General features: G+C 39.5%; 1 protein-coding gene across 4 annotated transcripts in view; it reads right to left on the bottom strand.

The window, feature by feature from the left end:
• Positions 1 to 8,441: 8,441 nt before the first annotated feature.
• LOC124790136 (myocardin-related transcription factor A-like) overlaps positions 8,442 to 19,127 on the bottom strand; it is a 101,201-nt gene continuing 90,515 nt past the window's right edge. For all 4 annotated transcript variants that reach the window (XM_047257720.1, XM_047257721.1, XM_047257722.1 and 1 more), the window contains one exon: positions 8,442 to 12,457. In XM_047257720.1, coding sequence (XP_047113676.1) covers positions 11,675 to 12,457 — 783 coding nt within the window. In that variant the 3' untranslated portion in view covers positions 8,442 to 11,674. The remainder of the gene's footprint in view (positions 12,458 to 19,127) is intronic.

Raw genomic sequence — 19,127 nt, 5'->3', positions numbered from 1 at the left:
TGTTCCTTTTCTCTCTTCAACACACACAGGTGTCTTTGAATGCAACTACCTAGCGTGTGTACTGCTAGACATTCTGTTGTTGACTCCCATTATCCTTGGCAACACCAAGTATTCTCGGATATTTCTGTGAAATATAAATTTTTTTCTTTTTTATAAAAGCTTCCTTTTTGTCTCTTTCTTCACACCTTCTCTTCACATCCTTCACCAAGGTCACCACATGGAATGTTTTCTTGGTCCTTACTTCCCTAATGGGGATGTTAGGAATGGGCCATCAAAGCAGTTCCATAGTCGATTGGTAACTTTCGTGTTTTGCTAGGTTTCTTGCTTCTCTTACTTTTTCTCGTAGTTACTGTACAGTACCAATGCTGCAAGGGTCTGCTATTCAACTGTGGCACAGCTTCTCCCCACGGACAATCTGTTCCGTTTGCTTATCAATCCCCTAATCTTATAACCTTTTGTGTTTGACATCACTTAATTATTAGCTCCCAATATGGGGTGATCTCATTGTTAATTTGCATGCTGTGTGATATCATGAAGAATTCTCAGTTCACTACATTTTTGGCACCCAACATGCGACAATATAATCAGTAATCTGCATGTCAGTTTATGCAGGAGATCAAAATAATTCTCAGTGTACTATATTTTTGGTGCCCAATGTTGGGCGATCTTATTGGCAATTTGCACGCTGTGTGATATCACACAACATTCTTGATTTACCACAAGGTCTTCAACTGAAACTGAGAAAGTTCTTTTTTGTCACCCACGAAATGAATGTCTTGAGATGTCTAGTTAACAGGTAAGTAACCCATTCTGACCCAGAAAAACAATGAACCCTGGCAGATTTTCTGATGTGAGAGGCTTCCTTTGATTGTGCTCTTTCTACATATGCTTCATAAAGAACTTCAGTTGGAAGGCACAGCTGCTACAAGAACTTATGCAGAGAGAAGTGAGAAGCAAGAAAGGTCTTTCTGTATACTAATAAAGCTGTTGACATCTTCACCAGTTATGCACTTTGTAAGGAGAGTGCTGAGATGAAGCTACACACTGATTTCACTGGTTACGGGGTAGGTGCAGTTAATAGTGCAAACCCAGGAATCTGCTGTTGTTGTCCAGGGCACTCTCAGAATTCGAGAAGAACTATTTTATGACTGTGTAAGGCTGTATTTCTGTTCTTTGGGCAGTCAGCAATTTCTGATCCCATTTGATCCTGTTTAGTGAGTAGACCACTCACTGTTGTGAGTGCCAACCATTTTTTACGTTGGGAAACAATCCTGAATGTTCCATCAAAACAACTGGCAATATGGGCTGCAATGCCATTGCTTCAGGAACATGATGTCACAGTAATATGCAAAAGTACACAAACACATAAATACCAACTATCTTTTATGGAATTCTTTGAAGGAACATTACAGAACTCATGTTATCCCAGTTATCACTCTGCTACTGAACATTATGACCAAACAGTGGGAAGGTCCAGCTTTACCAAACATCTCTGAGGTCTTAGAGGAGGAAAGAGCTGTCAAAGAAGGATTCAGTTTAGTAAATGGAACATTATAACAGAATTCTGGTTCAGCAGAATAGAAATCGTTACTCATCACCCCACCTCATTTGCAGCTAGCTGTACTAAAGTATTTTCATTACACTTTGACATTAAGTTATCCACAAGTTGCCCAGACCTGCGATAGAATCAGAAGCAGGTAAATGACTACATCTCTGCCAATCTGTTATTATGTAATATGCTACAGCAATGCTGATGACAGAAGTGTGTGTCTCAGTTATCCCCTCCCACAACTCCTGGTATGAACTCCTCCTGTGATTGCTCTATTTTGCCAGACTGGACAGACCTCTGTGGGAGGTTCCAAAATCAACAAATGGAAATAAATGGGTAATAGTGTGCACTGACTACCTTACCTGCTTTGTGTTGACCGAGGCTGAACCATATGGTGGAACTTATTTGTTTTTGAATTGTCAAAAAACAAACAATTTCTCTGAAACGTGTTTCTAAGTTAACAATATAATAGAAGGAAACATTCCACGTGGGAAAAATTATATATAAAATCAAAGATGAGGTGACTTACCGAACGAAAGCGCTGGCAGGTCGATAGACACACAAACAAACACAAACATACACACAAAATTCAAGCTTTCGCAACAAACTGTTGCCTCATCAGGAAAGAGGGAAGGAGAGGGGAAGACGAAAGGAAGTGGGTTTTAAGGGAGAGGGTAAGGAGTCATTCCAATCCCGGGAGCGGAAAGACTTACCTTAGGGGGAAAAAAGGACAGGTATACACTCGCACACACGCACATATCCATCCACACATACAGACACAAGCAGACATATTTAAAGGGTCTTTAAATATGTCTGCTTGTGTCTGTATGTGTGGATGGATATGTGCGTGTGTGCGAGTGTATACCTGTCCTTTTTTCCCCCTAAGGTAAGTCTTTCCGCTCCCGGGATTGGAATGACTCCTTACCCTCTCCCTTAAAACCCACTTCCTTTCGTCTTCCCTTCTCCTTCCCTCTTTCCTGATGAGGCAACAGTTTGTTGCGAAAGCTTGAATTTTGTGTGTATGTTTGTGTTTGTTTGTGTGTCTATCGACCTGCCAGCGCTTTCGTTCGGTAAGTCACCTCATCTTTGATTTTATATATAATTTCTAAGTTAACAAGTGTATTATTGGTGTAGTCATAAGAATGAATTCGTCATTGGCTTCTTTTGGGCATCACTTATTTCCCTTCTGTAATATATTTTCAATTTTACACATATTTGCATATAATTAATATCAGCACAACACTTTTTATTGGATAGATTCAGTAGTATTTCAACTTTATATCACCATTTAGTTCTGCCTCCTTTTCTGTTTTTATCTGCACATTGTGTCTCGATATTTTTGACAGGACAGCAGTCATTAGAGATAGTTTATGTGGTATGTAAAAAATTTTCAAGTGTTTCACAAGGAGACCCACAATGACTGAAGGTGGAACTTCAATCACTATAGATGAGTCAAGCTACAAGACTTGTTATATATATACCCATCAGTAGATTCTCCAACTCATTTCCATTCTCATATTTGTGAACTCTAGATAGCCTCAGGAGAATGCCATCCTGGACACAGAGTATAAAGTTCACAGCTTCTTGGAATGACATCATCTAAATAGGTATTCTGTCTGATTGGTTTATCATTAAGGCAGAAAAAGTTGTGTAATTTAAAAGTATCCAGAAATATCTTATTTTTAAGAAATTTTCACTTGTGTTAATACTACACAAGTTTGCAATTCTTTTCATTTTTTGTTTAAGTTAAGATAGAACCATAATAGATTTTTCTGTGTATATGCTCCATTAAAATTTGAACTATTATGGATGGAAAGTACACAAACATAAAAAATTTATTTGCAGTAAAGAAACTGGATACCAGAAGCTTTGATTTTCCTTTTAGGGTTAAATGAGGTAAAACAGCACAAATTTAAAACATATTTTTCTTAAAAAGCAAATGTCAAGCATTTTGTATAAAATTCTACACAACTTGGATGTTTACAGCTTCTATCGTCAGTCATGTAGAAGTAAATGACTGAAGATAGAAGTTGTAATGTCCTAGTTGTGTAGCATTTTATACAAAATGCTTGATATTTGCTTTTTAAGAAAAAAAAGTTTTAAATTTGTGCTGTGAAACTTACAGACGTACAGGATGTATCCAGATGATTCTTCTGATTTTACAAGAGTGTATCTAAGAGGTTTATAGCTTCTATCTTCATTCGTGTAGAAGTACATGACTGAAGATAGAAGCTGGAAACCTCCTAGATACACTATTGTAAAATCAGAAGAATCTTCTGGATACACCCTGTATGTCTGTAAGTTTCATTTTCACAATTTTACATCTTTTTTTATTGTCTGTATTGTTATAAAATTCCCAATTTTTTCCATGTGTGGAACAGTTTAATCCCTTTCAGTAATGTTTTGTGAGCAGATTTTTTCTTGAAATCCATCACCTAAATTTCTATTTCATTAGGTGGACTACACAATACGTCAGACAATTCTCTGAAAGCTATTAGTATGTGTATTCTCTTGTTACAGGTGTCCAATAGTTCGCTATATATGTTTTCCATCGTCCTCAGGTTCTGCCAATGTCACATTCAATTCTAAGTAACTTCTTGTCTCTCCTGCTTCTGCCCCAAAATATTTTTGTGAGAACACCAGACACTAGAACAGAAACGTCCTGAGACGAGATATTGTGAGCTACCCCCACCTGTTGCACTACTGCCGCAGTACCAGAAAGAATCTTAATCCAATATTTATTGTATGCTGAAATAAAAAAAAAAATTAATTGGTGTATCCCAAATTTACAGTTTCAAGACACTGTACATAATTTGGTGGCAATGTGACAAAATGTAATGTAGAATCTAAAAATTAAAAATTCAATTTCATCGAAGTTGTGAAGAATTAATGTAATGTAATATGTGATGAGATATGTTGCAGTGATTCAAGAAAATGTATGCGAATCATTAGTGAAGTGCTTTAAATTCAACTCACATGCTTTCACATTTGTCTGCTGGTACGTAGGTCACACTGCCGATACACAGTAGTTATCTGTCCTGGTGATAGTGCCACATTGTCTTTCAGTCCCCAGGCTGGAGAGGGGCCTCTCAGTGTGGGTGCTGAGCCGAGCCCTGTTCCCCCTGAATAAGTAGCTAATGGCTCCTCAAACTAGATCAGAGTTCTCCCCACTTTTAACTTCTACATTGGCAGTTATGGAATTTTGCCTCTGTAAGGTAATTGCTGGCCACCGATTCTGTCTTCCCATATTTTTACGGTTTTCTCAAATTAAATCTCCTCCTGATACATTACACATTTTATACAATGTCTGAAAAAAAAAGTTTACGCGTTCCTCTGCATTTATATAGGGTTAAATCTATTATTGTGGAATATGATTATTGTGATATTGTAATATTATGTTGAGGCCTGCATTGATTCTGTTCCTGACTTTTCCAAGTCAGAAAAATGTACAGCTATCATCAGGAGTAGAGCCTTAAGATTATCAAAACCACTGACATCAAACTCTCACATCAGTAGATGAGAACACCAACATCTAGGCTGCAGTATTCTGTTTCACTTTTTCCTGTTCATGTCAATTGAACATTGAGCTCGATCAATACTCACTGTGTATAGAGTGTCACATAATAATGACATATCCAGCATGTTTGAGTTCTCAAGAGTTTAGTGAGGCGCACTCATTGAGAAATGCATTGAGAATTTCTCCAGCTTCCCGAGATTTGTTCTCATTTCCCATAAATCATGCTATCTGTCTTATATAAACAGCTGCCCAGAGGTGTAAATGGAGCAGCAGCAACAGGTTATTTTCTTCTAAATGGAAATGCAGTAGAGTACTGATTATCCAAATTCCAGTCAACTAAACAACGAATAACCAAAAGCATTTCAGTTGGCAGCCAAACAGCCAACTTGTATCCGAATCGGCAGGGCTGACTAAAGTATGTTCAAGACGGGTAGAAAGCAGTCAGGGATATGTTCGAATCTGATGTCGACCGTGGCCATCAAGTATTGAGGGATCATGAATGACTGCCAGAGTCATAGAGGACTGAGGCCCTCATGGCTCTTTGGATGGGCCTAGTGACAACAAACATGTTACAAAAGAGTGGCCAGTGAGGCAGCTTTTCAATGCCTTAAGATGGCTATGAAGACTGTGATGTTGTCTAATTACTGTTCTTAAAACTTCTGAGAGATTTAGCAGGGGCAGGGTGGGGAGTTCCCTGAGTCTCAGGATCATAAACACATTTTTCACTTCTTTTCCTAAACTGTAGGCCTACTTTAACAGCCATTCTGAACTTTTCAAATTAGGCTATGTTCTCTGCATTATTTGTAAGACATGTGATATAAAGTACATTTCTATGTGATGTGTTTAATTCATTATTTCATCGTTTTATATTTCTGTGTACACTGTTTAATAAATGATTGAGAGTGTCATTTAGTTGCTAATATAGCTTACCAAATTTTGTGTAATCCCTGTCTGTTTTAGTTTGATGTAGTTCTTTTTCGTCAAATGTTTGAGAGGAGTAAAAACATTCAACAATGCCTTTTGTCAATTTTTCATAGCAAAACAAAAGGGGTACCAAATTAACCAGCATTACATGTAGTTTTGCAAGCAAAAAATATTTGATTGCTTGGAAGTAATCAGAGTAATTTAGAAAAAGTTAATTAGTGATTTGAGGGTGATTTGAAATATTTCACAATTAGCTGCCGCTAGCTATGTCAATGAAGTACTACAAAGTTCACCTCTTCAAGGCCTAGCTATTTTGTGCATAAAAAGTTACATTAGTGTGATATTTAACTGTCAATAAAAAAAGTTGAATAAACAACAATTGTCAAATTTTTGTAAAATGATTTGTCTAAAAGTAGACAATAAAAGAAACATCTGACACATCTTTGAATGACACTTGAAATCATGTACAGCAAATGAGGTGCCAATTGAGAATTTAAAATGAGTATGTTAAACTCAGAGAATTTTAAGAGCACTAGAGGATATCTGTGTGGTGGATTATGTAGATAACACAGTCTCATCTGCTGTACATGATTTTGAGCTTCATTCAAAGCCACACCATTCGTAAAAAAAGTGAATGTGTTTGTGTGTGTGCTGTTGCATAGTAATTGGACTGTTTTTCTATTTATATTTTACAGGTGTTTCAATTTAGTGTTTTCAACTTCATCCTCCACATGTCAAATAAGTAACAGTGATGAAAGAATATCAGAATATACTGTCAGCTACGCTTTGTGTGATGGTCAAGATAAACATCTACCGGAGTTATTTGTAGAAAAGAGGGTGATGTTTTGTGAAATTATTTTGAGTTCTGTAAGCAGTAACTTCCACTGAAAAATAGAAACCAACAAAAATTATAATGTTTCCATTTTTGAATGTCAAGAAAAACAGCAGCAAAAAGCTTACATTTTAGTTTTAAAATGAAAACTAAATTCAGTTAAAAAAAAAAAAGAGTGGAATGAGGTTTACCCTGACAACACCTTTCTTAACAAGAGGCTCACATACTGCAGTGCAGTTCGAATCTTCACAACAAATAACAAAAGTGTAAATCTTTGCCTGTCTCTCAAACAGTTGCATAAGTAGATATATATTTCCATGTATTTGATTGTCATTTATAACATATGTTCTCTGTTAATTCTGGGACCTCGAGGATAGAGGAACATATTTTCTATGCTGTCACCAGCCTCTACATGGGACATGTCAACAAAGAACTCCTCTGATAAAATTAGATCAGTTTCAACAAATATTTTTAAATATGCTTGTACACTTTTAAGGAATTCAAAATCCTCATACTTATTGTACAATATATATTCTCCTGCTGTGTTTTATAATGAAAAATTAAATCCCTGTTTTAAACTCAAAACATATGTCACAGTCGTCACATTAGAAGAAAAGCAGATGTCCACTTACAGCTTACAAACTTCAGTATAGTGCAGAAATTCAATGGCTGGTAGGTTTTTTAATGCTCTCCTTCCACAAATTGAATGTGTTGTGGATAATGAGCTCCTTTAATACTTATGCAAGGCTTATGACTTTGCTTGTTTCAAGGATCACCTTACACTCTGAAAGATTTACTGAATCATACTGTATACTATCCAACACTTGCAAATTTACATTCATCCTCAAATCCTTACATGTATGAGTGTGTATCTTCATAGGTGCTTCTCAATATTGTAATTTTTTATAAAGGAACCTACCTAACATGTACAAATTTAAGGTTTAAAAAATTGGTTGCCACTATTTACTTAGTTTTATGGAATGTTGTATTGTAATAACCACCACAAACTTATAAAATTGAGTCGTTCCACATCCTGATCTGTTAAAGACAAAGATTTATGAAACACAAAATAAATAAATGTGTAATATATTTTTTTGCTAGACTATCTACCACAGCAGCTGTTATATATGAATAATTTTTTCCCATCTTAAGCATACTGCAAGGATGACCATTGAAATGAACACACAATACAAAGAGCTGAATGGTGAAATCATTGTAAACTTTTCTATGGAGACAACTTTTGTGAAGATTTACACAGACGAAAAAGAAAATGCGGGTTCCTAAAAACCAAAACTATAGGAAAGGGTGAAAGGGCAACCAAGTTTTTTCAGCTTCAGTGTCAGCTAATGATGAGGGAAAACCCTTTGACCTCAGAACATTAAAAGAGAGCAATGAACATCAATGATCACTGATGATTCTTTGTAAATAAAAGTGAAATGTAAGTAGTGTAAAACAGTCTTAAATTACAGCATTTTTAAGATGGAAAAAATAAATAACAGTTTATAAATAAATGTGTGTGCTGTAAATAATACAAGTTCGTGGTGAACATTCAGCATTATTAAAAATCAATAGGTTACAGCTTACATGAAATAACTGAAACAATAAATGAAAAGCAGACCAAATCAATACACAGTTTTATTTGAACTGACCATAATGAACCCTAGTTACAAGGGTTATTAATATTAACATATTTACATTTTAAAAACATATGTATTGTATAAAGGAAAGAAATCAGCCCAGTCTCCTCCTACGAGGCAAGAGTTAGTTGTAACTTCTTGCCAGGAGAAGGAGAAAAAACAAAAAAGTATGCAGTAATCTAAAGCAAATTTACTGGAAAAATTTGTGAAACCCGAACATACTCCTCACTCAGAAAATGGGTATCACACATTCGACTTCTCTTCCCATTCTCACAGCTACTTACTGAAAATAAACTCTAATCTGCAACTATTTCATCACACCACACTATATTCATAAATAAAGCTTTTTTCAAGCACTGAAATAAAGAACATTTTAAATAACAACTCTGTCTTAACTCCTCTGCATGGTCCCAATTCAAAAATTTGGATACTGAAAATATGCAGTCCACAAATTTATATTTTGTGCTTCAAGTCTGTTCAGACAGTCTCAAACCAATCTGCTAATGTTGCAAAAGTACTTTGTGAAACTGAATGCTCTAATTAGGGGTGAGGGAAACATAAAAGTGATTCTCGCAGACCATTCTGTACAACTAACTTTGTAGTTAGCACTTAACTACATGTTAAGAATACATTAGCTGTGGATTTTGAAAGGGAAAAAAAGAAAATAATAAAGTCAGTTTTCCCTGTTCTTTTACAAATGAACAAACATACTGACATAGCCAACACATTGTAAAAAGCTAATCACAGAAGTAAAGGCAAATACACATGCTGAAGATTCACAAAAATAAAAATGAATAATGTGAAATCTTTCATGACCGAATGGTGAGCTTGCATGTAAAAATTCTCTGTTACCTATAGTCTCTAAATTTAAAAAAACTAAAAACTGAAAAGATATGAACTATGCCACTAGTTTGTGGGAAATGTATTGTTCACTTCTGTGTGTATACATTGTCACCATCCAGTCTTTGTGACCGTGAGAACTGCATCCCAACATATCATTCCTCAGGAACATTAAACACAGGAAGCCCAGATAATTGTATTGAATCAAAACTAGCTAGTCTGCATCACAAGAATTCTTTCCCCATGTAACTGGGCTTTCTTTCTTTCACTTTTTAAGAGTTGTTATCTACAAACGAATACAACTGCTCTTCTCAACACACATTTTTGGACAGACTGACGACATGGCACACTTTGTAGTATATTAGCATGACAGAATATTTTTGGTAGTCGGAAACAAATAAAAATTTGAGACGATTTGGACAAATCCAAAATTAATGTACAGGCTGCAATATTGCCCTAAAATTGGTCCACATCATGTGTCTCCATGCAGACCCTACAATCCTTTTCCGGATATGTTCAGACTTTCTGGAATGTGCAACGAATGGTTTGGATTTAATTAGTCATGCAATGGAACTACACAAGCACACTTCAGTGAATGAAGTTGCTGTCAAATTCTTACAAATATAACACTGAAAATGTAACAATAAAGAGGGTGAGTGTCACTCGAAGATACATTTCATAAAACTTGACAAATAAAAATAATGGATGTAGTAAACAAAGTAGTATTTTGCAGAAATACCTTATAAATTGCATAGCATGATTTGTAATTTGTCCACAGTCTGTCCCTACTGACACACATTTTAAATGATAGAATGAAGGAAACTAGGCCTGGGGAAAACAACTTTAATTTTTTTTTACATGGAATGTCACTAAAAACCACAGGAAACATTAAGTATGTATCAAGACAGCATCACAACGCAGAGTTAAGTTTCCATCTTGATTAAAAAATTATAATGTGAGCAATGCTCTTGCATTAGGAATGCAACCAGTACATGCCACAGAGCTGTGTGTGTTTCAGTTTTTCCCATATATACGTATGTATATATATAAAGTACTGCTGAACTCAAGTCACTCACAGATGGCGACACTTATTTTCTCGTAATGGCTTCCAAATGCTGTTTGCTTCGGCACATGGCAGAGCTGAGTGTGAAGAAATTCTGCTGCGCATTTGTGAAGAAACTGTGATTGAGACAGCTGCTGTACTTGGATCACAAAGGCTTTTAGAATGGCAACACGAGAATATAAATAGCATTACACTTGAAAACCGTTATCAGTGAACATTTGTTATTTCACTCTCACTTGCAAAACTAACACACAACATATTCAGAAATAAATCTGCATAACCCAACAATTTTTTCAGCTTTCATTGATATACACAATCCAATCAGGGTAACAGACTGGAGTAAGATTTATATATATCTTTATCCGTGACTTGGTCATAAAGAATAAATACTAAATAATATTTCATATTTATGAAATAGTCACATTTATAGAAAAGTGAGCACATTTTAAATGCCATGAGGCTAATTTCTTCTACCGTATTTGCACATACACACTGTACAATAAGCACCAAATTCATTTACAAATAGGAACACACGATATTACGGTTGTTTACAGTATTACAAAACAAACATTTGGATATGTACAACCTTATGCATACAGATGTGCACACGAGTACTATCGTATGTGGACGCGCGCGCGCGCGCACACACACACACACACACACACACACACACACACACACACACACACACGCTTGCACCTTCGACAAATACAAAAAAAAAATTAAAAATAACAAGTAACGCAAAGTGCACACAACGCTTTACATGGGCAGCAGTAGTTGTAACACTGCTACTTCTATATCAACATGTTAAGTACACAAAAAGTCTCAATTGCTCCACAATTGTTCTATACACTGATAATCTACTTAACACACATTGTGCAGGAACATGTGAAGCACAAAAACATCTTTACCACCCAAATTTCGCCACACTGATCAAGAAATAACATCCACTGTCACTGCACTTCAGCCTCAACAGCCTGAAAAAAATGTTTAGGCATCTTCTACTGTTGCACCCACTTACTCAGGAATCTTCTGTCAAATCAAATGCACCTACAAATCACAATGGGTTAGGCACCACACATTCCTGCCATCATACAAACATGGGAAATTGGTACAGGCAAGGGGTGAGCATATGACAAACTGGGAAGCTCTGGGAAAAAGGACAAATTCAAACACTTTCAAACCTCAACCTACAATCTAGTGGCACAGAACAAAAAAAATAATTTAACAATTTAGACACCATCCAATATTGCCAAATTACTGTGGTATTTTGTTTTGCAGCTAGCAGACTACGGTACTATCTGCACAACGATTACGTGGCAAAGTCAAGGCGGTCCCACGACAGGTTTGATCCAAGCTCGCCCGTGACTCTGAAGTCCACATCCTCCGTCCCAAACAGGTCAAACGGGTCCCGCGTATCCGACAGCAGCGGATCGTACCCTGTGCTCCCGCACACAGTCGAGGGACCCGGGAAAAGTGTGGTGACGGGAGTCGGGAGGTGTGGCGGTGACGGGACGTCTGTATCGGCAGGTGCAGGTGGCACTAGACCATCCAACCAGTCCACATCAGTCACGTCCATGTCCACCGGGACGTCTACATCCATGAGCTCGTCGGCAGTTGGGACGGCTGAAGAAATGGACCCGGCATCTGGAGGGTGAGCCACCTCCATCTCAGCATCAGAATCGAGTGCGCCAAAGTCTGTAGGATCGAGGACACTCAGGTCAAGGGCCAGGCCCAGGTCAGCTTCCACACCATCCGAGTCCACGACACCTGAGGGCCTCGCCACTTCCTCCAGCAGGAAATCCAGATCTTCATCACGGAAGTCTGCCGCATCACCGGACACGTGCGGCAGTGGAGGTGGTGGCGGAGGCGGTGGTGGTGGCGGCGGGGGTGGAGGTGGTGGTGGAGGTGAAGCTGTGTCGATAACAGAAAGGAACTGGGGGGACTCTGAAGAGGCTCCAGCAGGTCCCGAAGTTGGCGTGGCTGGGTCCTGGGCCGCACTAGGGGGCAGCTCTCCATTCTTGATGAGTATCTCCAACACGTCGTCCACAATCTGGCTCTTCACGTGCCTCTGCTTGGCAGCCTGGTGCTCATCCTGTACCAATACATGCAGAATTCATTTTGTTGACAGTCCTCCAAAACATTACGACTATCGCATAAAGTATAATAAAAGAATAAAACACCACCCACACACACACACACACACACACACACACACACACACACACACACCTACCTCTGCTCACCTGATGAAGCTGCTAGCTGCTAATACTTTTATCAAAATTTGATATCATTGAATTTCAACAGACAGTGTAGTAAATCAGGTGGGGCAAAAAACATTTACTTTTTATGTTAAATGTTAATCAATCAGAGAGAGAGAGAGAGAGAGAGAGAGAGAGAGAGAGAGAGAGAATGTATGTGTGTACACATGAGGTGCACTGCAAATTTTTGGAATGTCTAGAGTAATTTCAACAAAACATGGTACAGATATGACTTATTGTGTGGAAAAAGTACTGCTGGAGATAAGGTAAGACACTCCCTTGCACACTTTGGGGCGAGATTTGCATGTGAAAGTAAAAATAATAAGAAGTGGACAAAATTATGGTGGAATTAATTTTTTTTCTTGGTCAGTAGGGTGACTGGTAGCAGTCCTGATGACATGTAACCTCTAGGGGTGGAGGTGACAGTAACATGGAGTTACTTCTAATTAATGGAGTCACTTGCAAAGCTCGATTTCTCCTGCCTGGCACAAGACTAGGAGGAGGAAGTATCCGCGACGACAGCAGGTAACTGGCTCGTCGTTCCAACTTAGCCGTGACCATAAACTAACAGGTAGCACAGCAACATGTGGAGCTGGTGCTGCCTAGAATCTTGAACACATTATACTACACAGTAAATAAAGTGTTGGAAATAAGTGAGGGACATAGTGATTCACATACAATGGAAATATTAAACAATAAGTTAGTACGAGCAGGTAAAATGGCTTAGAGCCACACTCAGCTGCAGTCAACTCGCAAACATTAAGATAATTCATTACATAGCAGCACAATTAAACAAAATACTAGTATAATTTTTAAAAGTATTCATCTCTGAGTATAGGAAGGCAACAGCATACTATCTCCATCAGGACTGTGCCTAGTACAGCAATGTGGTGTTCGAAACAATCTTCAGATTGACGACTGCTTTACTTTTTTACTATGTGAGGAGAATGCACATCATTTATTTCTCCACAAAGAAGCTGAGTTCTTTCCTACAGCACGCTAGGCAGTGCTACAAATAGGAAGCTACAAGGTCAAAGGGCAGACGTGTGACCTTCAGCTTTCCTGGTGAATCAACTGTCTGTATTGTTCTCAGATGTCCAGCCAGATGCAAACATTTACATATTCAAATATGGTGATCACAAATTTGTATGTAGCCATAGCTGAGTGAAAGGCTTTAGGAGTTTTTCCAACATCTGGAATCTCTGCGCCTACAGTATCAGATTCGCTACCAATGTGTAAGAGAGTGGTGAACTCCAGGTTTTGGACATCCTAGTCAAGCGCACAGCAGACTGCACCATGGAACACTGTGTGTGCAGAAAAGCCACACTGATTTGTTTCTCCACAGCTCCAGTTGCCATTATCATTCACGAAATGATGGTGTGCTATGTACAAGGCATGGCTGAAATATATAACATTCTTTATTTTTACTTCTTCAGAAGTTTTGCATTATCCCCTTCAAAATATTCCTCTCTACTACATTTATACTGCTCCTTGTAAATTTTGCTCTGCTCAAAGCTGTGTTTGAAGTTCTCTTCCGATAGCATGCTCATCATCTCAGTTGCTTTTTCTTTCACAATTTCAGTTGTCTCATGTCTTGTTCTTTTCAGTGAAGATTTTGTTGCTGGGAACAGAAAAATGTTCCTTTTTGAGGTATCATGATTCATCTGGCTACTATTAATTTCTATATGAACTGTGAAATGTCTGCCATTAAGGCTTCACAAAGTCCGCCATGTTTGGCACTCCCAGCGTGTCTCCTTCATCAACACAAAGCACCGTCCTCGTCACAGCAAAATTCCCAGCCATGCAGCTGGACCATGTGCAGGGGCTACCCCTCTCGTCCGACTAATGTTTGCCACCACGTGTTTGTTGCCGGGCCCCGGCTTTGACGAGCATCCTGTGCGGCTGCCCCAATTCCGAACATATAATATTTCCATGGTGCCACAACTCGCAAGTTACCTCACAATGAAATGTGACTCCTTTACACTTTACACTACAATCAGAATGTAGCAAGCTGGTATTTTTGGCCAAAACACTTACACCAGAATCCAAGTTTTGGGGCAACTGACATCCAAGTATGCAATGTCATAACAATACCTCCACGGTAGTCAAGGAAGGGCAGCAGAGCAATGCAGCAAAGATGCTCATTCTATGGGTATCACCTGAAGATGACGGAAGGCCTGCTGTCTGAATACGAGAGGGAATCGGAAAGTGACACACAATAATCCCCCCCCCCCTCCCCTTGCTATTGCAGCTGGAATGTTGAAATTTCACAGTGATATTGTTCGAAGTTTGTGCAATAAAACAGAGGGTATTTTGTTTTCATGTGCAGCTCTTAGCAACAGAAGCCTGAACTTCGATACATACATGGCATACATGTCACTGTCATCAACTTGTGAAGAGCAGCGAAGTATAGTTAGATATTTCTGGGCCAAAGGGCATAAACCAAGTGAAATTCACAGGGGCACATGTGGTGTGGATGGGGATGACTGTATGGACCCTAGCAATGTCTCCAAGTGGTGTGCATTCTTCCTAGATGGCCATGAGCACAGCTGATAGTGATCGGAAACTGTGAACAAAAGCCATTGCCTTCAGCAACCTCTTTTGAGGCCTCTTGAGGAAGCCTTCCTAGCCTCCCAAAACCCTAAGCACCTTGTCTAGTTCAGGCGCATTGATGATATCTTTGTGATCTGGACTTGGGGCCAAGATACTCTAATTAAACCCAATAATCATCAACAGTACCTGCAATTTGACAGCTACACCAAAAAATCCCTCCACTACAGTCTGGCCACCTGTGGACGGCGTAATTACAGCAATGAGAATTCCCTTGCCTAGTAAGCCGAATTTCACATACCAGCTTCACTGGCAAGCACTACTCCCCAAAACCTAGTCCACAAATGGATTTCCTGTGCCATATCCTCACACGCCCAAGAATCACCAAGGAAGGAACGCCCCTCTTGTCACCCAGTATCACCATGGACAGGAACAACTGAACCACACCCTTCACCAAGGCTTTATCTATCACCCCGGACTAGAACAACTGAACCATACCATTCACTAAGGCTTTATCTATACATCGTGCCCTGAAATGAGGGACATCCTACCCAAGATTCTTACAACCGCTCCTAAAGTTATGTTCTGTCACTCAACATCCTGGTGTGCCCCTATTCCACTCCCAATCCCAATCCCTTGCCACAGGTGTCATCCAGGTGCAAGACCTGTAGAAGCCATCCACCCAGCACTACAGTTCTTTCAGGTTTACCCTATCCCATCAGTGGCAGGGCCACCTGTGAAAGCAGCCAACTGTGCTGCAATCACTGCACTGCTTTTTATGTCCACCAGAATTAATGGCCATCACTAAACAGTGACTAAGAACAAAGTTGACCACAAAGGTATCATAACACATAGTGGAGCACAACATGGTTGATTTCAATGGCTGATTCATAACCTGGACCATCCAGATCATTACTTTCAGCATCAGCTTTTCTGAATTAAACAGATGGGACTTGCAACACATCCTTTGCTCCCGTAACCCTCCAGGCCTCAATCTCCATTACACCATCGTCCCCATACCCTCCACACACTAGTTTCCCTTTTCTCTGTCTCACCATACCCTCCCAATCCACTTCTCCACATCAGCTTCACTGTGTGCCACTACCCACCAGCTCCAACACCTGTGCATCATGTGTCTGGCCTGTGCGCCTGCCATCCCTCCCTCTCACATTCCTAGCCAGCAAACTGACAGCCTCCCTCTGAGCTGTTAGTTACCCACTCCCTGCTTTCTGCACCTCCCTCCCTTTACCCACCCTCTCCAGCACAACCCCCACAATACCCTAGTTCACCTGCAAGGCTGCAGTGCTGGGACTCCCAAAATCTAGCAAGTTTTCTTTCTTTTCTTTTGTGTGTGAACCTGTTGCTGACTGAAGACTTGTGCCTTTCGGTGAATGGGTTCCCTTTACTCTTAAAGTATTTACATTCTACTAGAACTTTCGTACTACAGGATGCGGCACAGGGACTTCCCTATTTTAAAAAAATCATAAATCAGAAAGTATTAGACGCATCATTTTAATTATTTTTTATTTCCAAAGAGTAACATCTAAAGTTTTGTTCCATTAAGTTATGAAAATGATATCTTGAATGCGGCCTCCGTTCTGTTCAATGCATTTGGAAAGTCAAAATCTGAAGTTTCAGTCCATTTTTTCCAAGACGTCTCTGTCGATGTCGGCAATAGCAACACGAATATTGTTCTGTAGCTCAGCCAGGGTCTGTGGACGATTGGTATACACCAAAGATTTAAGACATCCCCACAAGAAAAAGTCCACAGCGCTGAATTCGATGAGTGTGCTGGCCGCTGGAGATTGCCCCTCAAAGAGGTGAGATGATCGGAGAAGAATTCGCGCAACACGGTCATCGATGTTCATGCCATGTGTGCCATGGCGCCATCTTGTTGGAACCAGACATCATCCACATCCATTTCTTCAAGTTCTGGAAATAACAACTGTTCAATCATCTGAACATAATGCTCACTGCCTTATCGCTCTCTTCGAAAAACCGTGGGCCAGTAATGCCATCTTTAGACAGTGCACACCAAATAGTCACAGGTTCAGTATTCAGGGGCTGTTCATGATGTTCTCAGGGGTTCGTGCCACTCTAGTACTGTGTATTCTGTTTATTCATGCAGCCAGACAAATGAAAAAGTGCCTCATTGCTGAAGGACACTAAGGCGTCACGAAGCACCTCGTCGATCAACGCTTCACATGCATTTTTTCGTGAAACAAAATCACGTGCATGAAGTGTGTACACCACTGGCAGTTTATGCAGATGAAATTTCAACTCATCATGAAGAATTTGTCTCACTGTGTGTTCAGAAACTGCAAGGGTAGCTGCACGTATGCGTGCAGATCGCTTGGGGGAATTCAAAATCGACATCCGTACCCTCTCAATGTTTTCAGGCAGTCTGGTGGTTCTTGAAGGTCCTGGTTTCTTTTCCTGCACACTTAAGGTATCCATAAAGGTGTCTACCCACACAACAATTGATTTCCTATCAGGAACACGACCTGCAGGCACTATGTTGAACTGTTTCCTGAATGCATGCCGAGTTCTGATGACAGAATGTCCATTCGAAAAGTAGGCCACAATGGTGAACGCGCACTCCTCTCTTGCCCATTGCACGATCGCTGCTACACTAACCTTAAAGAAAACGTTAAGTCTCACACTTTTGATTGAACTGAAACCCACGCAGCAATGAGTAACGGCCACTGTGTGCCGAGTGTTTCAAATAATGAAGTTCCCACGCTGCACTCTGTATAAAAGTTATATTTTGTAATCTAAAAGATCTGCAGCTTGCTGTCTAATTACTAAGTCCAATGAATGCATCCAAGTATTGCCAATAATGTGACAGATGGTGTACTCCCAAATGCCGCAGGACAAAACTCTTGTGAGCTAACACCTGCAGCACAGCACTGCGGTTAGCTTGCTAGCTGGCATGCTGTGGGAGGACAGTTTGAATGCATCTGCCAGAAATTATTTGTTATTTAGTATTTACCATTGCTGAAAGTTTCGTGAAATATCTTATGTTTGTAATGTTGGTATATTCTTGAATAGTTGATGTTTGTATAAATATCAGCATTCTGGAATAACCTGTGTTTGTATAACAAACAGCTGCAGTGTATGACCAGGAGGTCAGGTCTGTTCTGGCTTTACACTGATGTCATAACAAATATCCTTTCAGTTCTAAGACCTGTACTTCACTGACGATCCTGCTTTTGGATCTGGACTCGATTGTGGTTGTTACATCTGACTGACATAAATGCTAGGTGTCCCAGGTTTAAGTCTGTGGTCTTATGGACACAAGCCATAATTCAACACTAAAGCAAGTAAACCTCCAACTTTTCCCATTACTGCAAATGCATCTGTGCCCCTTCTAGTGAAAGGAGCCAGTTGGCCAGCCAGGGTGTGCAGCATCATGGGACTGTTTGCTGCTGAAGTTGTTGTGTACCACTGAGTTACTGCAGAGGAGCCTCAGGAAGACCTGGATAGAATTTATATTTGGCTCAATGACTGGCAGCCCAGTTTGAATGCGGATAAATGTAAGTTGATGTAATAGAAACATTCATCCAATGAGCAAATACAGTATAAACAGTATGGTGCTCAATTAAATATCTAGGTGTAAAGTATCAAAATGACAGGAAATGGGACGGGCACATAAGGTCAGTTGTAGGAATGGAAAATGGCTAACTATAGTTTATTGGGAGTATTCTGGAAAAATGTAGTGTTTCTATAGAGAAGACCAGGTACAGAATGTTGTGCAGATCAGACCAGGTTGGATTAAAGAGGAACACACTGAAGCAGTTCAGAGGAATGCTGCTAGATTCGTTACAAGTTGATTCAAACGGTACTAGAGCGTTATGAAACGGTATTATGAACGTTTAGAGAATCAGCATTTGCAGCAGACTACAGAATGATTATACTGCCTCCGAAATTCACCTCACGAAAGGATAACAGGGA

This window comes from Schistocerca piceifrons, chromosome 3 (assembly GCF_021461385.2).
Source record: "Schistocerca piceifrons isolate TAMUIC-IGC-003096 chromosome 3, iqSchPice1.1, whole genome shotgun sequence".
NCBI lineage: Eukaryota > Metazoa > Arthropoda > Insecta > Orthoptera > Acrididae > Schistocerca > Schistocerca piceifrons.
This window is presented reverse-complemented; position numbering and strand designations above follow the sequence as displayed.